Source organism: Takifugu flavidus, chromosome 5 (genome assembly GCF_003711565.1).
Source record: "Takifugu flavidus isolate HTHZ2018 chromosome 5, ASM371156v2, whole genome shotgun sequence".
NCBI classification, from domain to species: domain Eukaryota; kingdom Metazoa; phylum Chordata; class Actinopteri; order Tetraodontiformes; family Tetraodontidae; genus Takifugu; species Takifugu flavidus.
Genome location: NC_079524.1, coordinates 17,251,827 through 17,275,511, shown reverse-complemented (window position 1 = coordinate 17,275,511; position 23,685 = coordinate 17,251,827). Strand labels below are relative to the sequence as shown.

General features: G+C 44.3%; 1 protein-coding gene and 2 non-coding genes across 3 annotated transcripts in view; 1 reads left to right on the top strand and 2 right to left on the bottom strand.

The window, feature by feature from the left end:
* The first annotated feature begins 1,558 nt into the window (after window positions 1–1,558).
* Window positions 1,559–23,685, top strand: part of LOC130525977 (uncharacterized) — a 242,442-nt gene continuing 220,315 nt past the window's right edge. The window contains 7 exon segments of the mRNA XM_057033300.1: window positions 1,559–3,776; window positions 5,446–5,547; window positions 7,816–7,919; window positions 8,468–10,271; window positions 11,199–11,375; window positions 11,485–11,658; window positions 11,963–12,136. Coding sequence (XP_056889280.1) covers window positions 3,772–3,776; window positions 5,446–5,547; window positions 7,816–7,919; window positions 8,468–10,271; window positions 11,199–11,375; window positions 11,485–11,658; window positions 11,963–12,136 — 2,540 coding nt within the window. The 5' untranslated portion in view covers window positions 1,559–3,771.
* Window positions 20,428–20,546, bottom strand: LOC130526591 (5S ribosomal RNA). Its single transcript, XR_008950802.1, has one exon. It is a non-coding gene; the product is annotated as a 5S ribosomal RNA (ribosomal RNA).
* LOC130526590 (5S ribosomal RNA) lies at window positions 22,437–22,555 on the bottom strand. The gene has a single exon (XR_008950801.1). It is a non-coding gene; the product is annotated as a 5S ribosomal RNA (ribosomal RNA).

Below are 23,685 nucleotides of genomic sequence, written 5' to 3'. Positions count from 1 at the left end.
CCCACCTTGGGCTGATAGGCAAACTGCAGAGGGTCCTGAAAGGGGCTCACCAGAGGTCTGAGGTGTGACAGCACCAGCCGCTCCATGACCTTCATAATGTGGGAGGTCAGTGCTATTGGCCTGTAGTCACTCGGTGCCACAGGATGGGTCTTCTTTGGCACCGGGACCAGGCAGGATGTCTTCCAAAGCACTGGGATCCTCTGAAGATGAAGGCTCTGGTTGAACAGGTGCTGCAGTATCCCACACAGCTGCCTGGAGCAGTTCCTCAGCACTCGTGGGCTGATGCCGTCCGGTCCGGCAGCCTTTCTCTGGTTGAGCCTCTCCAGCTCTCTCCTCACCTGGCCAGACGTGAAGGACAGTCCTGTCGGGGGGATGGGTGACATGCTGGGATCCATGTAGGGTGTCAGCAGGGGGGAGGGGGAAGAAGTTGGCAGAGGTGTTAGGGGCTCTGGGAGGTGTGAAGGGGACCCATTGTTATCCAGAGGAATATTGGGACAGCTGGGGGAGGGGGAGCTAGAGTCAAACCTGTTGAAAAACTGGTTCAACTCATTGGCTTGGTCCACGTTCCCATCAGCTGAGCGTATTCCTTTCTTCTGGAAGCCAGTGATCGTCCTCATCCCACTCCAAACATCCCTGGTCTGGTTCCTCTCCAGTCTCTCCTCCAGCTTCTTCCTGTAGGCGTCCTTGCTCTCCTTCAGACTGCGTTTCAGTTCCTTCTGTACACTCCTGAGCTCAGCCGGGTCCCCAGCAGTGAAGGCCCTCTTCTTCTTATTCAAAAGGGCCTTCAGGTCACTTGTCACCCATGGTTTGTTGTTTGGGTAACAGCGTACCTTCTTGGTGGGGACGGAGTTCTCAGTGCAGAACTTGATGTAGTCGGAAACACAGTCTGTCAGTCCATCCAGGTCCTCACCATGTGGTTCACAGAGAGCAGACCAGTTGGTGGTCTCCAGGGCATCCCGCAGACAGTCCATAGCACCATCAGACCATTTCATAACAGTCCTCACAGTGACTGGTTGCTGCTGAACCACAGGTGTGTATGATGGGGAGAGCAGCACGAGATTATGGTCAGACTTGCCTAGTGGAGGGAGTGCAGTGGAGGTGTATGCATTAGTGACATTAGCATACAGTAGATCCAAAGTCTTCCTGTCTCTCGTGCTGCACTGGACATACTGGTGGAATGTAGGGAGAGTGGACTTAAGGGAGGCATGATTGAAGTCACCTGTGATGAGGATAAAGGCTCCGGGATGTTTAGTCTGCAGGTCAGCCGTGACAGAGTGGATGACGTCACAGGCCGAGTCCGCTTTACCGGTCGGAGGAATATAAACGGTGATGGCGATGACGTTAGTAAACTCCCGTGGCAAATAGTATGGACGGAGTCCGATAGCAATAAGTTCCACGTCGGGACTGCACACGCGCTCCTTGACGTGAATATGCTCCGGGTTGCACCACCTGTTGCTAAGGAACACGGCCAGTCCCCCTCCTTTCTTCTTACCGGCCGCGGTGGTGTCTCGGTCCGCTCGCACAGTGGTGAAACCAGCGATCGTCACATTAGAGTCCGGCATCAGTCCATGGAGCCGTGAAACACATGATACTGGCCTCTCTGGACTCCCGCTGGGTCCGTGTGAGCGCCTCCAGCTCGTCCATCTTATTTGCCAGGGACCTGACATTCCCCGTTATGACCGCGGGGACGCAGGGTTTAAAACGTCGCCTCTTCATCCTCTGTTTAACTCCAGCCTTAGTCCCTCGTTGTTTCCTCCTCACCTCATTAGGGATTTGGGGCTTCTCTCCGACCACAAAGGATGGTGGTCTTAGAGCCATCAGCTGGTCTCGCGTGTAGACAATACCGCTCCGCTTCTCGGCCCAGCTGATGGGGCCGCGAATAACCCAAGCACCGCAAAACAGAGAAAAAAGTATTCGAGCCTCCAAAACATGGTGTCTGAATACTCCAGTTGAAAATGGAAAGAAAGAAAGAAACTCCAAATAGAACAGAATGTAAACAAGTATAGAAAACACGACGAAAGTTTAAAAAGAACAATTAAGTTTAGGGAGCTGCTACTACTGACTGCCGCCTGAGACAGCGCCATTTTAAAGTATTAAATGGATTTAATGGAGATATTCTGGAGTCCACAATTTCAGGTGAAGTTACACTGGGGAACAATTTGAAAATATCCTGTTGAGGGTTTTTATTTTAAATTATTCTGATTAAAAATAAAATTGGCACGCTGATTCCAAAATTACAGTCATTTCCCCCCAGCCCGTCAAGTTTTGAAAGCTTCTCCTCCAGATCAGCAAATTTCCCCTAATGAGCTGGAGTCAGACTGGCCAGCTGATGACAACTGGATCAGCTCCGTTGGTGCCGTCACCATTAAGAGGTGTGTGCAGCCCCCAAAAGGTCAGAACTGTCAATATCCTATAGGGACACTTTGAACCAGAGGGGATCCTATAGATCAAAAAGTTGACCCAGTTTGATTCCGCACCCAAAAACGAACATCTGTCAGACGAACTCCAGTTGTTTCCCAGTATTTCAGTTAAAACGTGGACCAAATTGTTCTGAAGAGAGGCGCTTGTGCTGAATATGACGCGATCCAACCAGGAACACGAGACGTGTCGAGGAAGAAGAAGCGAAAGTGAAAGTTCTCAACTTCGGGCTCCATCCTGAGTGACCGAGCCCTGATGGAAAACCTCTAATATTCAGGTAGCATTTGGTTCTTTCACTGCTGTCGTCTCGAATCAATGTTCCGCTGCGAGATGCGGCTTAATAAGCTGCGTGTGCGCAATGAGCGTGCGCGTGTTTCGGACGCACATTGCGGCTGGTCGACGGGAATGTTGTGACGGATGATCAAACTTTGTAGCGTGTTTCCTCTAACTGCGTTTTCCGCTAACCCTGAGCCAACATTTTAGAGGTTTAGGAAGCACATTTTAATACTCACAATAAGTCGACAATATTATTTGCAGTTAGTGGAAAAATCCACGGAAAGAGGGACACAAACGCGACAGTTTTAGCCTCCTCTCTTTGTCCCTCCACCAGGGGGACAATCAATCCTTTATTTAAAAAAGGAGAGTATGTAAAGAGGGAGAGATCAAGGCATTCCATTTTATTGTTTTAACAACTGGTTCTTTGTGGAATATGAATTTGTTATTATGGATTTATGAAATTTGTTCTGTTTGAATGAAGCAGTCAAGAAAACGAAAGGAAACCTAAACCCATGGTGTTTTGATATTTTTGGTCCTGTACATGTGGTCAGATCAGATCAGTCTGAGCAGAATTGGGTGTTTTTTGCCCTTTGCTGTGTGTCATCTATTCTATTCAGCATGTTGGGTTGCTTGACTTCTGTTGGGTCGTGGCAACTTGATCATCACTTCTGAGATATTGACACACCTTTTTCCTGAGGCTGGCTCCAATGCTGCCAACACACCTGGCCATGGATATGGTGGGACTTCTGTGATGAGTGGGGTCAGAGGTGGTGGACAAGCTCTGCTCCAAAACAAGCTTGCTAGATATGTTTGGGATCTCCTCCACCACAACCACCAGCTGCAACTAGTAGCTGTGCACGCCATGCAGAGTTTTGACCTCTAGGTCAGGCTACAAATGTTTTTTCCAGCACCATCATGTGTTGGTGAGAAACATGATGCGCCTGATCAAAAAAAGCTGCTTGTAATCTGACAGACGAGCCATGATGAGATGTCAAGGTGCGTTGTTGAAAATGAAGATCCTCTTCTTGGAATCCTGTCTGAGATGACAGAAGATGATGCTGCATTTGACCCACTTTGATGATGTGATGACGTATTTCTGTTTAGTTTTGAATGCATTCTCATCTTATTTGTTGAATTTAATGTTGAGAACTGACATCTTGAAAGAATTTAGGTTTTCTTGTAAACCATAACCAGATAAAAAATGATTTAATTTGTATTTGTGTGCGTCCGTCTAATGCCACCGCACCTTTTGAAACACCCAGGAGAAACATTTTTTCCACAACTATTTTATATTTAACATGGTGTAAACTTTTAAGATGTCCCAAAACTTTTTTCCAATATATATGTGGCCTGTATAATGTACAGGGTGACATCATATAATAGATTTTGATGTGAATGAGCCGACAATACGTCATTGGACAGACCTCTGCTTGTCTTCATGCTGAGAATCATGTTCTTTAATCTTCTTTTCTGTGTCAGCAGACTGTTCCTGCTTAACCCTTTAGACTCACATTTAAAAATGAGCGAATGTGTGATGGAAGAGGAAGAGAGAGCAAAGTCCGCAGTGTCCAGCTGTGTGTCCCTGAAGAGTGACATGTTCAAAGGCAGGGGTGGGCAAACATTTTGATTCGTGGGCCACAATGGGTTCTAACATTTGACAAAGGGGCCGGACCAGGACCAGATGGATGGATGGAGTGCTTTGGTAACCTCACCTCATTGGAGAAAAAATACACATCTTGGGATATGGAGAAAACATGTGCTTTAATTTCAAATGAAAATGAAGAGAAGCATTACAACAAAATATCTGACTTTGGAATGAGTCTTAAAACACTTAAAATCAAATGAATAAAATGTGCCTTTTTAAAACAAAATTAATAACCATTTCTATTTTAAAGCACTGAAAGTTCTGTTATCCTTCAGGATATCACCATCACTCTCCTCCTGACTGTCTTTTTTCTAGTGGGAAAACACCAGAATTGCAGTGAAAATTTAACATTAACAAGGTTTATTCATTTAATTTTTCAAGTTTGGCGGGCCGGATTAAAACGTTTAACGGGCCGCGTGTGGCCCCCGGGCCTTAGTTTGCCCATGCCTGTTCAAAGGACACCCTTTACACTTCGGTATTGGACCTCAAGGCTCACCAAAGTAAGGTTTTCTGAACCACATAACTCTGCCTTAGAACATTTCACAACCATACAAAACATCATTTTGTGGGTATTAGCCTCTACTATCGTGAAAAATGAAATTCATCAGCTCTTTAAAATGAAACGGTGCACAGTCCTTTCACCATGTTGGCCTGTGGAAAACCAGTGTTGTCGGCCCGATGGACCAGCGTCCCCGTCGTTGCCGGACCACCGTTGGCCACCAATTGGGTTTTGGGATCAAAGTGGGGGCGTTTCCTGTATCCGGTTCTCCTCACGGATCCATGACTACAACATGTTGCTGCAAGTGCAGAGACGTTTGCTCTGGAAAGAACTTTAGAGCACATTCAGTGCTGCAGGATGAGGGGCTGGAAAAGGTGAAAAAAGTTCTTTTCTCACTGCAGGGAACAGTTAAAAAAAGCAGCTTAAACTCTGAAAACATGAAAATTATACAGATACATCATTGATTTATTGATTCAGTTGTTATCCAGAATGGATTAGAAATGTTCCTGTTTGATAAAAATGCAGTGAATTGGGATTATTTAACTACAACCTCTACAGATTATTTACCTTCATCACAGTCTCATCACTATTTCTGATGTTTCCTCAGGATGGACGAGGACAGAGCAGAGTCCACAGTGCCCAGCTGTGTGTCCCTGAAGAGTGACCGGTCCAAATATGAAATAATAAACTTCAGAAGTTCAGACAAAATGTAAGAAAACTAAAGTGTGATGATGTGTTTGTGTGGCACCCTTTAAACTTTGGTATTGGACCTCAAGGCTCACCAAAGTAAGGTTTTCTGAACCACAACTCTGCCTTAGAACATTTCACAACCATACAAAACATCATTTTGTAGGTATTAGCCTCCACTATCGTGAAAAATTAAATTAATGAAACGGTGCACCAACATGTCAGGCGTTCGCTCCCATTAACTCCCATGTTAATTTTAGTGTGGTAAATCTTTTAAAACTGAAAATTGCTTCTGTTTTTAACTGGTCATTTCTCCTACATGGGTTAACATCATCTCACAAAAATTCCTAGGCATATATTTTAAAGTTTCCCAACAATATCCATCATTGCACAGTGCTCTAGCTCTCCATTTAGATACGGATGGGTGAGACATGGCAGGTCTGTGCAGCTTGTTCTGCCACACTGTTCCACCACATGTCATGAAAATTCATTAAAAAGTCTATTTATAAGGTTCCTGGTTCTAATAAACCCATAGACAACAATATCAGTCATTTCTAAATGGTTGAAATAAGCTTTTGAATACGCGTGACCTCTGTGCTATTTAATGATCAGTTTCAGAGACCAGACGACTGTATTTGGAGCATAAATGTAGAACTTTTGTTCTATTCTATGAGTTTATATTCCTGATTTGGCACTTTTATTTTTAACATAAATTCACAATGAAGAAAAGCCACTAAACACTTAGATCAAATACACTTTTCTCCAACTAAACGAGCTTGTTAGAACATAAATAACTTTATATTTTTTGCTCAGTGTTCATTCAATCTTCAACTGTCAGAGCAAACTGAAAGTAGAAGTGAACGCAGCCTTTCTTAGGCGTTGCTAACGCCCAGTAGACATGTACAGTGGGGCAAAAAAGTATTTAGTCAGTCACCAATTGTGCAAGTTCTCCCACTTAAAAAGATGAGAGAGGCCTGTAATTTTCATCATAGGTACACTTCAACTATGAGAGACAAAATGAGAAAAAAAAATCCAGAAAATCACATTGTCTGATTTTTAAAGAATTTATTTGCAAATTATGGTGGAAAATAAGTATTTGGTCAATAACAAAAGTTCATCTCAATACTTTGTTATAGACCCTTTGTTGGCAATGACAGAGGTCAAACGTTTTCTGTAAGTCTTCACAAGGCTTTCACACACTGTTGCTGGTATTTTGGCCCATTCCTCCATGCAGATCTACTCTAGAGCAGTGATGTTTTGGAATGCCCTTGCTGATGGAAGGAGATTTTCACTCAAAATCTCACGATACATGGCCCCATTCATTCTTTCCTTTACACGGATCAGTTGTCCTGGTCCCTTTGCCGAAAAACAGCCCCAAAGCATGATGTTTCCACCCCCATGCTTCACAGTAGGTATGGTGTTCTTTGGATGCAACTCAGCATTCTTTCTCCTCCAAACACGACAAGTTGAGTTTTTTCCAAAAAGTTCTATTTTGGTTTCATCTGACCATATGACATTCTCCCAATCCTCTTCTGGATCATCCGAATGCTCTCTAGCAAACTTCAGACGGGCCTGGACATGTACTGGCTTAAGCAGGGGGGCACGTCTGGCACTGCAGGATTTGAGTCCCTGGCGGCGTAGTGTGTTACTGATGGTAGCCTTTGTTACTTTGGTCCCAGCTCTCTGCAGGTCATTCACTAGGTCCCCCCGTGTGGTTCTGGGATTTTTTGCTGTTCTTGTGATCATTTTGACCCCACGGGGTGAGATCTTGCGTGGAGCCCCAGATCGAGGGAGATTATCAGTGGTCCTGTATGTCTTCCATTTTCTAATAATTGCTCCCACAGTTGATTTCTTCACACCAAGCTGCTTACCTATTGCAGATTCAGTCTTCCCAGCCTGGTGCAGGTCTACAATTTTGTTGCTGGTGTCCTTTGACAGCTCTTTGGTCTTGGCCATAGTGTTAAACAAACAGGTTCAAACAGGTGCCATTAATACAGGTAACAAGTGGAGGACAGAGGAGCCTCTTAAAGAAGAAGTTACAGGTCTGTGAGAGCCAGAAATCTTGCTTGTTTGTAGGTGACCAAATACTTATTTTACTGAGGAATTTACCAATTAATTCATTAAAAATCCTACAATGTGATTTCCTGGATTCTTTCCCCCCATTTTGTCTCTCATAGTTGAGAAAATTACTGGCCTCTCTCATCTTTTTAAGTGGGAGAACTTGCACAATTGGTGACTGACTAAATACTTTTTTGCCCCACTGTATAACCACTATTCCCATTTTTGACAGCTATCAGAAACGGTCTGCTTCCATTGGAGATTCCTCCTGTCCCAAGGGTGAAAACAAACGGAGAACTGAACTGCAGACCGCCGACCTGAACAACAGCGTCTCACGTAAGCTCGTACATTTGTATTTATAAGATGCTTTTGGGTCGGAATAAAGGAACAACTTGTGTATTTACAATGTGCAAGAGAAGATCCAGAGAGCACTTGTTTGGTTCCACTGGAACCAAACCCTCTGAAGACCTTCCTAAATGCTTAGACAGTATTTAGCAACATTTAGTCATTTAGTTCTGGAAAGTGTTAAAGAGCTGAAGACAGGTGACCTTTACAGGACAATGGGTCTGCTGAGTATGATGTGTTTGGAGAAGGTTTGATGTGTTTTTCTAAATATCATCCAGCTTTTACCAGCTGTTTAGTCCAAGCAAACTCTTGGAAGACATGGAAATGGTTGTTATAGACTAAATTACATTGAAACCCAATGAAATAAAAGAATAGGTGTACATAAGAAGACATAACATTTCAAATTGACAGTAAGATGGGTCATTACCCAACTGTTGCTTCGATCATTCAAACATGACAGAATATTTTCCAGTTGAGGACATCTGTGTTACTGCTGTAGATGACAATTGTAAAAGGATTTAAAAGATTGTTTGTTTCAGAGGGTGGTGAACTGCAGGAGGTGATCGAAGGTCATAAGATGAGTCTGAAGAGAAGATGTGAACATGTGACTGAAGGAACTCATGAAGCAGGAAGTGGAACCCTGCTGAACAAGATCTACACTGAGCTCTACATCACTGAGGGACAAAGTGAGGAGGTGGACACACAACATGAGGTGAGCCAGCTTGAGAGAACCTCCAAGAAGAACATCCAGGACACTCCAATCAAGTGCCAGGACATCTTCAAAGTCTTATCTGAGCAACAGAGACACATCAGAGTGGTTCTGACCAACGGTGTCGCCGGCGTTGGAAAAACCTTCTCAGTGCAGAAGTTCAGTCTGGACTGGGCAGAAGGTTTGGAGAACCAAGACATCAGTCTGGTGCTTCCGCTCTCATGGAGGGAGCTGAACTTGATCAGAGATGAGCAGCACAGTCTTCTCTCACTGCTTCATGTTTTCCATCCAACATTACAGAAGATCAGAGCAGAAGATCTGACTGTCTGGAAACTTCTGTTCATCTTTGATGGCCTGGATGAAAGCAGATTTTCACTGGGTTTCAACAAGCATCAGGTCATCTCTGATGTCACACAAGTATCGTCAGTTGAGGTGCTCCTGGTGAACCTCATCCAGGGGAACCTGCTTCCCTCAGCTCTCATCTGGATCACCTCCAGACCTGCAGCAGCCCATCAGATTCCTCCCTCGTGTGTTGACAGGATCACAGAAGTACGAGGCTTCACTGACTCCCAGAAGGAGGAGTACTTCAGGAGGAGGTTCAGTGATGAAGATCTGTCCAAGAGAATCATCTCACACATCAAGGCCTCCAGGAGCCTCCACATCATGTGTCTGATCCCAGTTTTCTGCTGGATCACTGCTACAGTTCTGGAGGACATGATGACCAGAGACCAGAGAGGAGAGCTGCCCAAAACCCTGACTGACCTCTACTCACACTTCCTGAGGGTTCAGATGAAGAGGAAGAAGCAGAAGTATGGAGGAAAGCAGAGACCAGAGGAACTGACTGAGGCTGATAAAGAACTCCTTCTGAAGTTGGGTCGGCTGGCGTTTGAACATCTGGAGAAAGGAAACATCATGTTCTACTCTGAAGACCTGGAGCGATGTGGACTGGACGTCTCCGAGGTGTCGGTGTACTCAGGAGTTTGTACAGAGATCTTCAAAAGAGAGAGTGTGATCTTCCAGAAATCAGTCTACTGCTTTGTTCATCTGAGCATTCAGGAGTTTCTGGCTGCCGTCTACATGTTCCACCGTTACACCAGGAAAGACACAGTGGTTATAAATCAGTTCCTAAAAAGGTTGGTTGGGTTGTTTACAAATTACGATCCAGTCACATCTCTTGATGACTTCCTCAGGAGAGCACTAATGAAATCTCTCAAAAGTGAAAATGGCCACCTGGACTTGTTTGTTCGCTTCCTTCATGGTCTCTCTCTGGAGTCCAATCAGAGGATCTTGGGTGGACTGTTGGATCAGACGGAGAACCACCCAAAAACCATCCAGAAGGTCCTCAACAACCTGAAGGAGGAGAACAGTGATAGAATCTCCCCAGGCAGAAGCATCAACATCTTCCACTGTCTGATGGAGATGAAGGATCAGTCAGTCCATCAGGAGATCCAAGAGTTCCTGAAGTCAGAGAAGAAATCACAGAGGAGACTGTCAGAGATCCACTGTTCAGCTCTGGCCTACCTGCTGCAGATGTCAGAGGAGGTTCTGGATGAGCTGAACCTGCAGCAGTACAACACCTCAGAGGAGGGACGACGTCGCCTGATTCCAGCTGTGAGGAACTGCAGGAAGGCCGAGTAAGTAAAGATTTTTGGGGCCGGACATTGGCGTTTAAATCAAGCGAGTGGATCATGTCAGGTAGCAATACCCCCTCCAGTGGTCATTCCTTCAATTCTTTATCTCCATTGCAGCGTCCATAAATTAAAACAAACAACAATTCATCCAGAAATGTTCAACACTGGCTGGATATAAGTTCAAAGGTCAATCCAGACAAACCAACATAAGGCAGGAATAATAGGAGCCACAAGTTAACTGACTATCATGAAATTACTGTCATGTCATTAAATCACTTTTGTTTGTTTGTATACATCGTATTCAAACAACAGAAAAACACATTTTAACTAATGACACGTGACTATTTTGCTTCATTTGTTCAACGTAAAAACAGCCGGCCTCGTTGGTTTAAATGGGTGTTTTAGGTCTTTGTGGCGGTTCCGTTTGGAGCCTTTATGTGACCCACAAAGTTGTTTGAGCCTTTCCACCCCCGTTAGGTGGCAACTTCATCACTAGCAACAAAAGGTGCAGTGAAAATGATTTGAAGGGAAACAGGCAGATATAACAGAAGCTGAGGGCAATCGATGCAACCAGAGACTCTGATGTCATCGATCGGATCGCTGAATTAAGACTTGACGCACCATCGTACAAATTGGATGAAATGCAAAATATCCAAAGAGCCGATAGACAGATAAAAAGATGCACGTTTCTTTAAACCATTTGCTATAATCATTTTAAATATTGAGTAATTATGAGCTGTTCTAAAATAAGACAAATGTTGAGAATAATTCAGTTGCATTTCAGATCTGATGGTCGTTCAAACTGTTGCTCTACGGTGTTGAATTTAGCTTTTCCAGGAAATGAGCTACATTTGTGTTGAGGTAGATTCTCAGATAAGTTGATTAGAAATCCCAAAGTTTGACTCACTATTTTTGTTTCATACACAACAGACTGTCTGGTAGTTTTCTTTCAACGAGTCATTGGGAAGTTGTGGCCTCAGCAATGACGTCAAACCCTTCTCATCTACGGGAGCTGAGCTTAAGCACGAACCTTAACCTGACAGATACCGACGTAAAGTTACTGTCTTCTGCAATGATGCATCCAAACTGCAGACTGGAGACGCTCAGGTCAGGAGGCCTCTGTTGGTCTTTCTAAATTTCTTTACATTTTCTGCTTTTCTCTTCATTTTCAGATTTAGAAATGTGTTTTTATTTGCCCCATTTATTCCTTTTCCAGACTGAGTGACTGCAGGTTATCAGAGATCAGCTGTGTCTCTCTGGCCTCGGCGCTGAGGTCCAATCCCTCCCATCTGAGGGTTCTGGACCTGAGTTGGAACCAGCTGAAGGATCCAGGAGTGAAGCTGCTCTGTGGTTTTCTCCAGGATCCTCTCTGTGAGCTGGAGACTCTCAGGTCAGCTTTCTTTTATCTTCGACATAACAACTAAACAATGAAAGGCTTCAAGATAAACTCCATTGACTTTTGGAGAAGAGAAGTGTAGTATGAATTTAAATGAGCCATTGAAAGTCAATTTTATCGATACTTTTTAACTATGTTGTTGCTGTAATATCCCAGTTTATCAGTGGGGGGCCAGAGCTCTCCTGACTCCAAGGGCCCTGATTAAATAATGAAATAAAATGAAATAATGATTTTGAGCAAGTGTAATATGACTTTTCCTCCAATAAGAGATCATTTCTTGCCATGATTCCTTATCCAGACTGAGTGGCTGCTGGTTATCAGAGATCAGCTGTGGCTCTCTGGCCTCGGCGCTGAGGTCCAATCCCTCCCATCTGAGGGTTCTGGACCTGAGTGGGAACCAGCTGAAGGATCCAGGAGTGAAGCGGCTCTGTGGTTTTCTCCAGGATCCTCTCTGTGAGCTGGAGACTCTCAGGTCAGTCAGAGATGATCCAGTACTTTCCCAGGTGTAACTAGTTAGACAATAAATGTTTACATGTTTGATCTTTGTTATAAACGTAGTGTTACAGTTCTCAGAAAAAGACCACACAGGACAGATTTGCAGTATTAAATTGGTTGTGGAAATCTGTCCCATGTGAGGATGGTCATCAATGACTAGAAAGGAAGTATCAGTTGTAGATTTGTCTTGTGTTATTTTAGGCTGGCCACAAAACCGCCCAAACATTCAGACCAATCAAAAATGGTTCTTCCTGTCTTTTAAAGATCAGAAGGAAAACTTGAAAACCCAAAAAGAAAGCTGCTGCAGTGTGCCATGCCCCTTCTCGACTGAGAAAAGCCATCCCAAAAAAGAGAAAAGCCCAAGTGTGAAGTGAGCACCCTGTTAAACCTTGGTACCGAAAGCCTGCAGTCATTCTCATCTTAGGTGGCTTCATTCCAGCCAGAAGCCCAAACCTGCCTCCCTCTTAAAGGGGCAGCAGGTCAGTCCAACCACAGAAACCTTCATGAAGATCTGAAGCTTTCAGCATCCACAATTGTTGCACCTCACTTCCATTGGAGTCCAAATCAGAAGTTGATTCTACACCGATTCTACACAATGCAACCATTTTAAAAAGGTTTCCATCCATACGTTTTTACACATTTTTATATAAATCTGTTTGTTCATCGCCTCCTTCTGTTGTAATGGTCATTAAAGAAAATGACCTTATTGGAGTTTTTCTCCTCACAAATATGACTTTCTATGAACGATGCAATAAATGCAGCTTGCAATCTAAGACAATATGGAAGTATGTGTATATAATAGTAGTGGAAGTAGCTCATAAATAATACATTTGCTCTTCTCATCGAATCTTTCTATGTTATTAAAGTAAAACCTGCTCTTAGTCAACAACATCTAAGACATCAGCCAAAAATCCTAATTTTATACAATCTAATATAAAACAGTAGAGAAGACTCTTTCTGCAGAGACACTGGTGGCAGGAATGCAGAAGTATCACCTGCTCAACTTGGAAGGTGGAGCAGAAACCACCAGCTGAGAAGGTCCTCAGCGAGAGGAAGTGGTGGAGAACCATGAAACTTGCTAAGCTCCACCTCAGCTCCAGAGACGGGCGGAGCTGGAGCTGTGGCACCAGGTATCGCCCAGAAGAGCCTCCAACAAACAAGCTCTTCTCTTGGGAGGAGAGGGCTTTGAATCTCAGCTCAGTGTGCTTGTCTCTAGTAGGTGGCAGCTGCACCTTTTCCTGAGGTCCTTGTTGATGCCCTGAGGGGAATTGATGCTCCTGCAATGTTTTCTGGCAGCATTGAGCTTGCAGTGGGGCAATCAAACACACTGTGGGGGGGCTCTCTTTCCTTCTCTCATCTGGAGAACAAGGGACACCAGCTGCCAATCATTGTTGGAGAAATGTGCAGTCAGGGGAACTATGCGTCCAGACTATAGCCACCCTTCCAGCATCCAGCAGTGTCTAAAACCTTTGATTTGGTTTCACCAGAGAGTGTAGGGATTGCAGGTCGCTGCAGCATCGCCCACAAGCTGTCAGGAGTGGGTCGCTTTGTCCCAACTCCTGACAAGAGTTGAGTGCTATTGAGAAATGTGGTCTCACAAACTTGGAAGGTATTTTGACCCACACACACTTTACATACGGTGTAGATCTTGTCCAACCGCCCTGAAAGAACCCAAAATAGGAACATACGGCAGATAAGCCAGTGCAGGACCAGAGGTTTGTTGCTTGTAAGCTGTGTTTTGCTCTGGTACATGTTGATTTTTATTTGTCTTCTCTCAAAATAATTGTTATTTTAGCCTAAGTGGCTGCAGTTTATCAGAGACCAGCTGTGATTCTGTGGCCTCAGCTCTGAAGTCCAACCACTCCCATCTGAGGGTTCTGGACCTGAGCCTCAACACGTTGAAGGATTCAGGAGTGAAGCGGCTCTGTTCTGGACTGGAGAGTCCAAACTGTAAACTGGAGAGGCTCAGGTCAGTCTTCATTTTTCTACCTATATACCAGCTGCTAAGATGGTGAAGTGAGGCTGTTCTCAACACTGCTGTGATGCACCACATTAAAAAAATTCCTTGTAATATCGTGAATTCAGGTCTGACCCAACTAAGAACTAACGTAGGTTTAGTACTGACGCAGATAACATGCAGACCTGCACCGTATAACCTCATCCTGCATTTTTCAAATTGATTAACTGCAGTTTATCAGAGATCAGCTGTGGCTCTCTGGCCTCGGCGCTGAGGTCCAATCCCTCCCATCTCAGAGAACTGGACCTGAGTGAGAACCAGCTGCAGGATTCAGGAGTGAAGCTGCTGTCTGATCTCGTAGAGAATCCACACTATGGGCTGGAGACATTGAGACATTTCTGGTAGAAGCCAGTCAACTCCCGCTCATCTGCTGCATCACTCACTGACCACTGGTGAAGAGCATCTGTGGAAACATCTGCCGTCTACTCCCTCCATAGATGAAGAATTCAGTTTTTAAAAAGCGCTGTTGGACTTTCAGGAGATCAGTCGATGGTCGACAAAGCAGAAGCAGCTTCGCCTTGAAGTTAAATTAGTTCCTGGTATCACACAATGCATCTTTATAAAGTTCTAAATGGCTCCTCGGCCACTCTTATAAGCATGGAAACATTCTCTTAAATGTCTCTTCAAATGTCTGTATTATACGTTACTATTTTACATCATGCCTTCAGAATCTTTAGGGTTTAGTATTTACTGTCTCTGTGACATGGAGCATTGGAATATTTCAGCTGCAGCCAGCAAAAACCCATCAGAATGACGGCTATCGGTGGGAACCGCAGCTCATTTGACTTTAGTCAATCTGTTCAATGTTATAGGATTTATTGCAATCTAATAAAAACTATGAATAAATGTGGGAAATAGGAAATAAAAAGAAGCAAAATGACCAAATAAATCTCCCATGAATACTGTAAATTTAAAGATGTCAAGAATGGAATATCAGCTTAAATTTAATCAAACATAAAGTGTAAAGGCCTCCTTTAAGTTTACTGCAAAAATAAACACTAAATCAAGAGCGACACGCGCCAAAAACGTCTCATTCTCTCTTCTGTCTCCACTCATTCTTTTATATTCTCTTAAGATAATGGGGACGGGGTCGTGTGATAACAAAACAAGCTAATTGGGGACTATATTGTTGTTGCAAGAACTTTGGCTCTTCAGAAGTTTCTATGTTGGCTTCCACAGATTGTGCATCCACTAGAAACTCAGTGTTTTTGAGGAACTACCAGGAGTGGCTGGAGTGGAGGCCAATGACGCTATAGCTACATATAGGTACATATAGATCACCGTTATCCTCAACCCAAAAGACCACCGGTTGGCGCAGCAATACTAAAGATAGGAGGTTGTTGTTGCGCAGACGCGGAGTGATATCACACACAAACGCGCCCTATGTTCTATATACCGTATGTTCACGACCAAAGGGCGCACCGTATTAAAAGGTGCAGCCTCAGTTACGGGTGCTATTTTTGTATTTACACACACATCAGGCACTCCGGATTATAGGGCGCCGGCATGGTAAAACATACCGCTACGGTAGCTTAAAACATGCATGCTAGCGCGTATTTAGCAGTTTTGCAAAAGCCGGCAAGTTGAACAACCGACAACAATGTTTCCAAAATTAAAATTTTCGTATTTTTCGTATTTTGTTATGAAGCCCCGGAAGGCTGAAGCAGGACCGCTGTTTAAAATGTATCAGTCCGCGCTTCCAGTTCTGGTGCAACGTCCAGTTCTAAATGTATGAATCCGCGTATTGACGTTTCAACGTCCCATCAGTAAACGGAGAGATTTGGATATAGTCCCCCTGAGGTGGTGTTTTTAGAGCAGTTCTTAGCAACTTTCTCTTTGCCTGATAAGAGGTCCAAACATTATTTCACTTCCCTATAAAATACTGGAGACCACCAACTGGTCTGCTCTCTGTGAACCACATGGTGAGGACCTGGATGGACTGACAGACTGTGTTTCCGACTACATCAAGTTCTGCACTGAGAACTCCGTCCCCACCAAGAAGGTACGCTGTTACCCAAACAACAAACCATGGGTGACAAGTGACCTGGAGGCCCTTTTGAATAAGAAGAAGAGGGCCTTCACTGCTGGGGACCCGGCTGAGCTCAGGAGTGTACAGAACGAACTGAAACGCAGTCTGAAGGAGAGCAAGGACGCCTACAAGAAGAAGCTGGAGGAGAGACTGGAGAGGAACCAGACCAGGGATGTTTGGAGTGGGATGAGGACGATCACTGGCTTCCAGAAGAAAGGAATACGCTCAGCTGATGGGAACGTGGACCAAGCCAATGAGTTGAACCAGTTTTTCAACAGGTTTGATTCTAGCTCCCCCTCCCCCAGCTGTCCCAATATTCCTCTGGATAACAATGGATCCCCTTCACACCTCCCAGAGCCCCTAACACCTCTGCCAACTTCTTCCCCCTCCCCCCTGCTGACACCCTACATGGATCCCAGCATGTCACCCATCCCCCCGACAGGACTGTCCTTCACGTCTGGCCAGGTGAAGAGAGAGCTGGAGAGGCTCAACCAGAGAAAGGCTGCCGGACCGGACGGCATCAGCCCACGAGTGCTGAGGAACTGCTCCAGGCAGCTGTGTGGAATACTGCAGCACCTGTTCAACCAGAGCCTTCATCTTCAGAGGATCCCAGTGCTTTGGAAGACATCCTGCCTGGTCCCGGTGCCAAAGAAGACCCATCCTGTGGCACCGAGTGACTACAGGCCAATAGCACTGACCTCCCACATTATGAAGGTCATGGAGCGGCTGGTGCTGTCACACCTCAGACCTCTGGTGAGCCCCTTTCAGGACCCTCTGCAGTTTGCCCATCAGCCCAAGGTGGGGGTTGATGACGCAGTGATATACCTGCTGCAGAGGGCTTACTCCTCCTTGGACAGACTAAACACCACAGTGCGGGTCATGTTCTTCGACTTCTCTTCTGCCTTCAATACCATCCAGCCAAGACTGCTGAGGGCGAAGTTGGAGAAGATGCAGATGGATGCTCCCCTTGTTTCTTGGATCGAGGACTACCTGACAGGTCGGCCACAGTTTGTGAGACTGCGGAGCTGTGTGTCCGACCCCCTGATGAGCAACACAGGAGCTCCTCAAGGAACTGTGCTCTCCCCATTCCTGTTCACCACCTACACAGCCGACTTCCAGTACCACTCTGAGACATGTCATCTCCAGAAGTACTCGGATGACACAGTCATAGTCGGGTGTGTGGAGAATGGACAGGAGGATGAATACAGGGACCTTGTGGAGAGTTTTGTCAGGTGGAGCAGGGAGAACCTTCTGCAGCTCAACGTGACCAAGACGAAGGAGATGGTGGTGGATTTCAGAAAAAGCAAGTCCCCACCCTCCCCAGTCTGCATCAGTGGGAAGGACGTGGAAATAGTCCCATCTTACAGGTTCCTGGGTGTTCAGCTGGACAATAAACTGGAGTGGTCCACAAACACCGATGCTGTCTACAAGAAGGCCATGAGCAGACTCTATTTCCTCAGGAGACTCAGGTCCTTCAGTGTTTGCAGCAGGATGCTCCAGATGTTCTACCAGTCTGTCATGGCTAGCACCATCTTCTTTGCTGCAGTGTGCTGGGGTGCAGGCATTAAAGCAAAGGATGCCAACAGACTCAACAAACTCATCAAAAAGGCAGGTCTGTTGTTGGCTGTAGACTTGATAACTTGGACGAGGTGGTGAGGGACAGGATGGTGTTGAAACTGCGGACAATCATGGACAGTCCCTCCCACCCCCTCCATAACACAGTGGACAAACTGAGGAGCAGCTTCAGCAACAGACTCCTGCAGCCTCGCTGCTCTAAGGAACGGTACAGGAAGTCATTCCTGCCGTCCGCCATTAAACTGTACAATTCACTCAAACCAACTCAACAATAATTGTGTAATGTTTATGTTGTAATTTTATTCTAATGTATTCTATATTTATGTATATATGCTTATTATGCTTATAATATGTATATATTATATTATGTATATATTATATATATGCTTATAATATATGCTGTATATATGCTTATAACATTCTAATCTTATCTGTATTATTTTTTTTCTGTCTCTTTACTCTGCATTCGCTGCTACTATAATTCAATTTCCCCACGGGGATGAATAAAGTCCATCTTAATCTTAATCTTAATTCTGGTGGAGGTTGTCCCTTTTGCTTTGTCACAGTCCAAACGTCAGTGTTGGAGCAGCCTCCAATCCATTCCCCCCAAAAAGAAAAGGCTATATAGCCTATGAGCGTCATCTCATCAAATCTGCCTAGAACGGCTCTTGGATGAGAGGTGAAACGTCTTCAAAAAAATCAAACAAGATTCAACTCCGATAAATGAAATCAAGTTAAACGCAATGTGCCATGGCCGGGGATCGATCCCAGGCCGGTGCGGGCCAGTCGAGAATCGCTGTAACAGACAACCTGATTGAAACCTCCTGAAGACCCCAGAGGGAGAGTTCGAATCCCGCTTTGGGCATTATCAAACGGAAGATATTTGATTGAAAAATTCACGATTATGAAAATGTTTAAAGAGCAAAGCAGTGTCTGTGAGGTTTATGAGCCACAAATGCTGTTCTTTTAGGAGCACAGCAGTCTATTAAACTGTAGTTGTGTCATAGCATAGTTTTATTGACAAATTCTAAATTGCAAGTAGCAGATATGAACAGGGAAATGCTACGTTATCTGCTTATTCTGTTACAAATAATCTGATGAGATAGGTGTGGAGTTAATTCAGTTGGGGATAGACAGATGGAATATTAGTGTTGTTATCCAAGGTAGTTTTCTCTGTCAACTGGACTGGGTTTCTTCTCTTGAAGACGTTTCGCCTCTATCCAGAAGGCTTCTTCAGTTCTGAAATCGCTTGGGAGAGAGCTTGAAAATATATAGCCCTGTGGACCATTTGCATATATTTTCAAGCTCTCTCCCAAGCGATTTCAGAACTGAAGAAGCCTTCTGGATAGAAGGCGCGAACGTCTTCAAGAGAAGAAACCCAGTCCAGTTGACAGAGAAAACTACCTTGGATACAATGACCTGATGACTGAGAATTTACACAGACATTAGTGTTGTTAGTATGATACTTGAGTTCTTTAGATATTGTTTTCAATTCCGGACTCTGCCGCCTTGAGTTGGCTTTTGCGAAGACAGAAATGTTGCCAATCGTGTGGACCAAAGTGGGAAATTCAATTTTATTTAAACACAAACACAAACACGCATACACACACACACGCACGCACGGAGTGAGCCGTGCCACTTACGCCGACACGTTTGCATTTCATTTCCATTCCGTCTTGGTTTACTCGGTTGAAGCATTTCACACCACCACTTTTTACCATAGCTTCTTATTGGAATACAATGTAGCCGACATGCACGGCATGGCCAACCGGCATTTATGTTACAATTATTTCCACTCAAGTAAACAAGCGTCATATTGCCTCACCGTGTCACCTCCCGTCTGTTTAACGTTGCCCAAAGAATCACACTCACACTATGGCTGTTTAAAAGCATCAAGGTTTATTTGTTTGTCATTTATCAAAAGCACCAATATTTCAATAGCTCACCAGCAGGACATACTTCCTGGTTCGGGGAAACGATGGACTGTTCAATGATTGTATCCATGGAGGGGTTTCGCGAGGAGGTGCTACGGCACAATCTATTTTAGCGGGGGGTGTTTTAGAAGAGTAAGATGAACATTTATTTTACTATGCACTGGGTGGTTTTGATGGTGGAAATTTGTTTTGGGCGTTTTACGCATATTTTATATTTTCTGTTCGATTGTTATTTTGAGTTTGTAAATGTATTAGTTAGCGTAATAATTTTGATAATTGGTTTCACCTGTAGGAGGGCTACAGCTATAGAAGCCCTGGAGTAGACCCCAGACGGGGTGGGATGTTGAGTTGGTTGTGTTATTTTGGAGAAAAAAGAATTGTTGGAGAAAGAGTCAAAGTTGTGGTGTGTAAAAGTGTGCAGGGTCTGTATGTTATTGTATGGATTCAACTGGCATCTTCTGACACCACTTTATTTTGGAAAATAAAAATAAATTTTTGGAGTAAAGAAGCTCCCGTCTCCCTCTGTCTCCTCCACCGCCGATCATCCTTGCGACACACACACACACACGCTCATAAAATATAAATCTAAAACGATGTACAATAGTGCAACATTAAATCTCAATGTTAGAAGTACTTAAGAAGTGAATAACATCTGGCTGGATAATTATCAGGAACACTGGCGGCCTCTGCTGACCCAGTGGAGGAGTGCAAAAAGCTTACAGCACCTGGTATTCCCAGGCGGTCTCCCATCCAAGTACTAACCAGGCCCGACCCTGCTTAGCTTCCGAGATCGGACGAGATCGGGCGTTCTCAGGGTGGTATGGCCGTAAGCGAAAGCAGCCGCAAGAAAATGGCCTTTTGAAGTTAATACAACTCAAACTTATTTTCTTGAAACACTTATTCTGGTGGAGGTTGTCCATTTTGCTTTGTCACAGTCCAAACGTCAATGTTGGAGCAGCCTCCAATCCATTCCCCCCAAAAAGAAAAGGCTATATAGCCTATGAGCGTCATATCATCAAATCTGCCTAGAACGGCTCTTGGATGAGAGGTGAAACGTCTTCAAAAAAATCAAACAAGATTCAACTCCGATAAATGAAATCAAGTTAAAAGCAATGTGCCATGGCCAGGGATCGATCCCGGGCCGGTGCGGGCCAGTCGAGAATCGCTGTAACAGACAACCTGATTGAAACCTCCTGAAGACCCCAGAGGGAGAGTTCGAATCCCGCTTTGGGCATTATCAAACGGAAGATATTTGATTGAAAAATTCACCATCATAAAAATGTTTAAAGAGCAAAGCAGTGTCTGTGAGGTTTATGAGCCACAAATGCTGCTCTTTTTAGGAGCACAGCAGTCTATTAAACTGTAGTTTGTGTCATAGCATAGTTTTATTGACAAATTCTAAATTGCAAGTCGCAGATATGAACAGGGAAATGCTACGTTATCTGCTTATCTGTTACAAATATCTGATGAGATAGGTGGGGAGTTAATTCAGTTGGGGATAGACAGATGGAATATTAGTGTTGTTAGTATGATACTTGAGTTCTTTAGATATTGTTTTCAATTCCGGACTCTGCCGCCTTGAGTTGGCTTTTGCGAAGACAGAAATGTTGACAATAGTGTGGACCAAAGTGGGAAATTCAATTTTATTTAAACACAAACACACTTACACAGACACACACGCACACGGAGTGAGCCGTGCCACTTACGCCGACACGTTTGCATTTCATTTCCATTCCGTTCTGTCTTGGTTTACTCGGTTGAAGCATTTCACACACACCACTTTTTACCATAGCTTCTTATTGGAATACATTGTAGCCGACATGCACGGCATGGCCAACCGGCATTTATGTTCCAATTAGTTCCACCCAAGTAAACAACGCGCGTCATATTGCCTCACCGTGTCACCTCCCGTCTGTTTAACGTTGCCCAAAGAATCACACTCACACTATGGCTGTTTAAAAGCATCAAGGTTTATTTGTTTGTCATTTATCAAAAGCACCAATATTTCAATAGCTCACCAGCAGGACATACTTCCTGGTTCGGGGAAACCGATGGACTGTTCAATGATTGTATACATGGAGGGGTTTCGCGAGGTGCTACGGCACAATCTATTTTAGCGGGGGTGTTTTAGAAGAGTAAGATGAACATGTATTTTACTATGCACTGGGTGGTTTTGATGGTGGAAATTTGTTTTGGGCGTTTTACGCATATTTATATTTTCTGTTCGATTGTTATTTTGAGTTTGTAAATGTATTAGTTAGCGTAATAATTTTGATAATTGGTTTCACCTGTAGGAGGGCTACAGCTATAGAAGCCCTGGAGTAGACCCCAGACGGGGTGGGATGTTGAGTTGGTTGGTTGTTATTTTGGAGAAAAAAGAATTGTTGGAGAAAGAGTCAACGTTGTGGTGTGTAAAAGTGTGCAGGGTCTGTATGTTATTGTATGGATTCAACCTGGCATCTTCTGACACCACTTTATTTTTGGAAAATAAAAAAAATTTTTGGAGTAAAGAAGCTCCCGTCTCCCTCTGTCTCCTCCACCGCCGATCATCCTTGCGACACACACACACACACGCTCATAAAATATTAAATCTAAAACGATGTACAATAGTGCAACATTAAATCTCAATGTTAGAAGTACTTAAGAAGAAGTGAATAACATCTGGCTGGATAATTATCAGGAACACTGGCGGCCTCTGCTGACCCAGTGGAGGAGTGCAAAAAGCTTACAGCACCTGGTATTCCCAGGCGGTCTCCCATCCAAGTACTAACCAGGCCCGACCCTGCTTAGCTTCCGAGATCGGACGAGATCGGGCGTTCTCAGGGTGGTATGGCCGTAAGCGAGAGCAGCCGCAAGAAAATGGCCTTTTGAAGTTAATACAACTCAAACTTATTTTCTTGAAACACTTATTCTGGTGGAGGTTGTCCATTTTGCTTTGTCACAGTCCAAACGTCAATGTTGGAGCAGCCTCCAATCCATTCCCCCCAAAAGAAAAGGCTATATAGCCTATGAGCGTCATATCATCAAATCTGCCTAGAACGGCTCTTGGATGAGAGGTGAAACGTCTTCAAAAAAATCAAACAAGATTCAACTCCGATAAATGAAATCAAGTTAAAAGCAATGTGCCATGGCCAGGGATCGATCCCGGGCCGGTGCGGGCCAGTCGAGAATCGCTGTAACAGACAACCTGATTGAAACCTCCTGAAGACCCCAGAGGGAGAGTTCGAATCCCGCTTTGGGCATTATCAAACGGAAGATATTTGATTGAAAAATTCACCATCATAAAAATGTTTAAAGAGCAAAGCAGTGTCTGTGAGGTTTATGAGCCACAAATGCTGCTCTTTTTAGGAGCACAGCAGTCTATTAAACTGTAGTTTGTGTCATAGCATAGTTTTATTGACAAATTCTAAATTGCAAGTCGCAGATATGAACAGGGAAATGCTACGTTATCTGCTTATTCTGTTACAAATATTCTGATGAGATAGGTGGGGAGTTAATTCAGTTGGGGATAGACAGATGGAATATTAGTGTTGTTAGTATGATACTTGAGTTCTTTAGATATTGTTTTCAATTCCGGACTCTGCCGCCTTGAGTTGGCTTTTGCGAAGACAGAAATGTTGACAATAGTGTGGACCAAAGTGGGAAATTCAATTTTATTTAAACACAAACCACACGTACACAGACACACACGCACGCACGGAGTGAGCCGTGCCACTTAGGCCGACACGTTTGCATTTCATTTCCATTCCGTTCTGTCTTGGTTTACTCGGTTGAAGCATTTCACACACACCACTTTTTACCATAGCTTCTTATTGGAATACATTGTAGCCGACATGCACGGCATGGCCAACCGGCATTTATGTTCCAATTAGTTCCACCCAAGTAAACAACGCGCGTCATATTGCCTCACCGTGTCACCTCCCGTCTGTTTAACGTTGCCCAAAGAATCACACTCACACTATGGCTGTTTA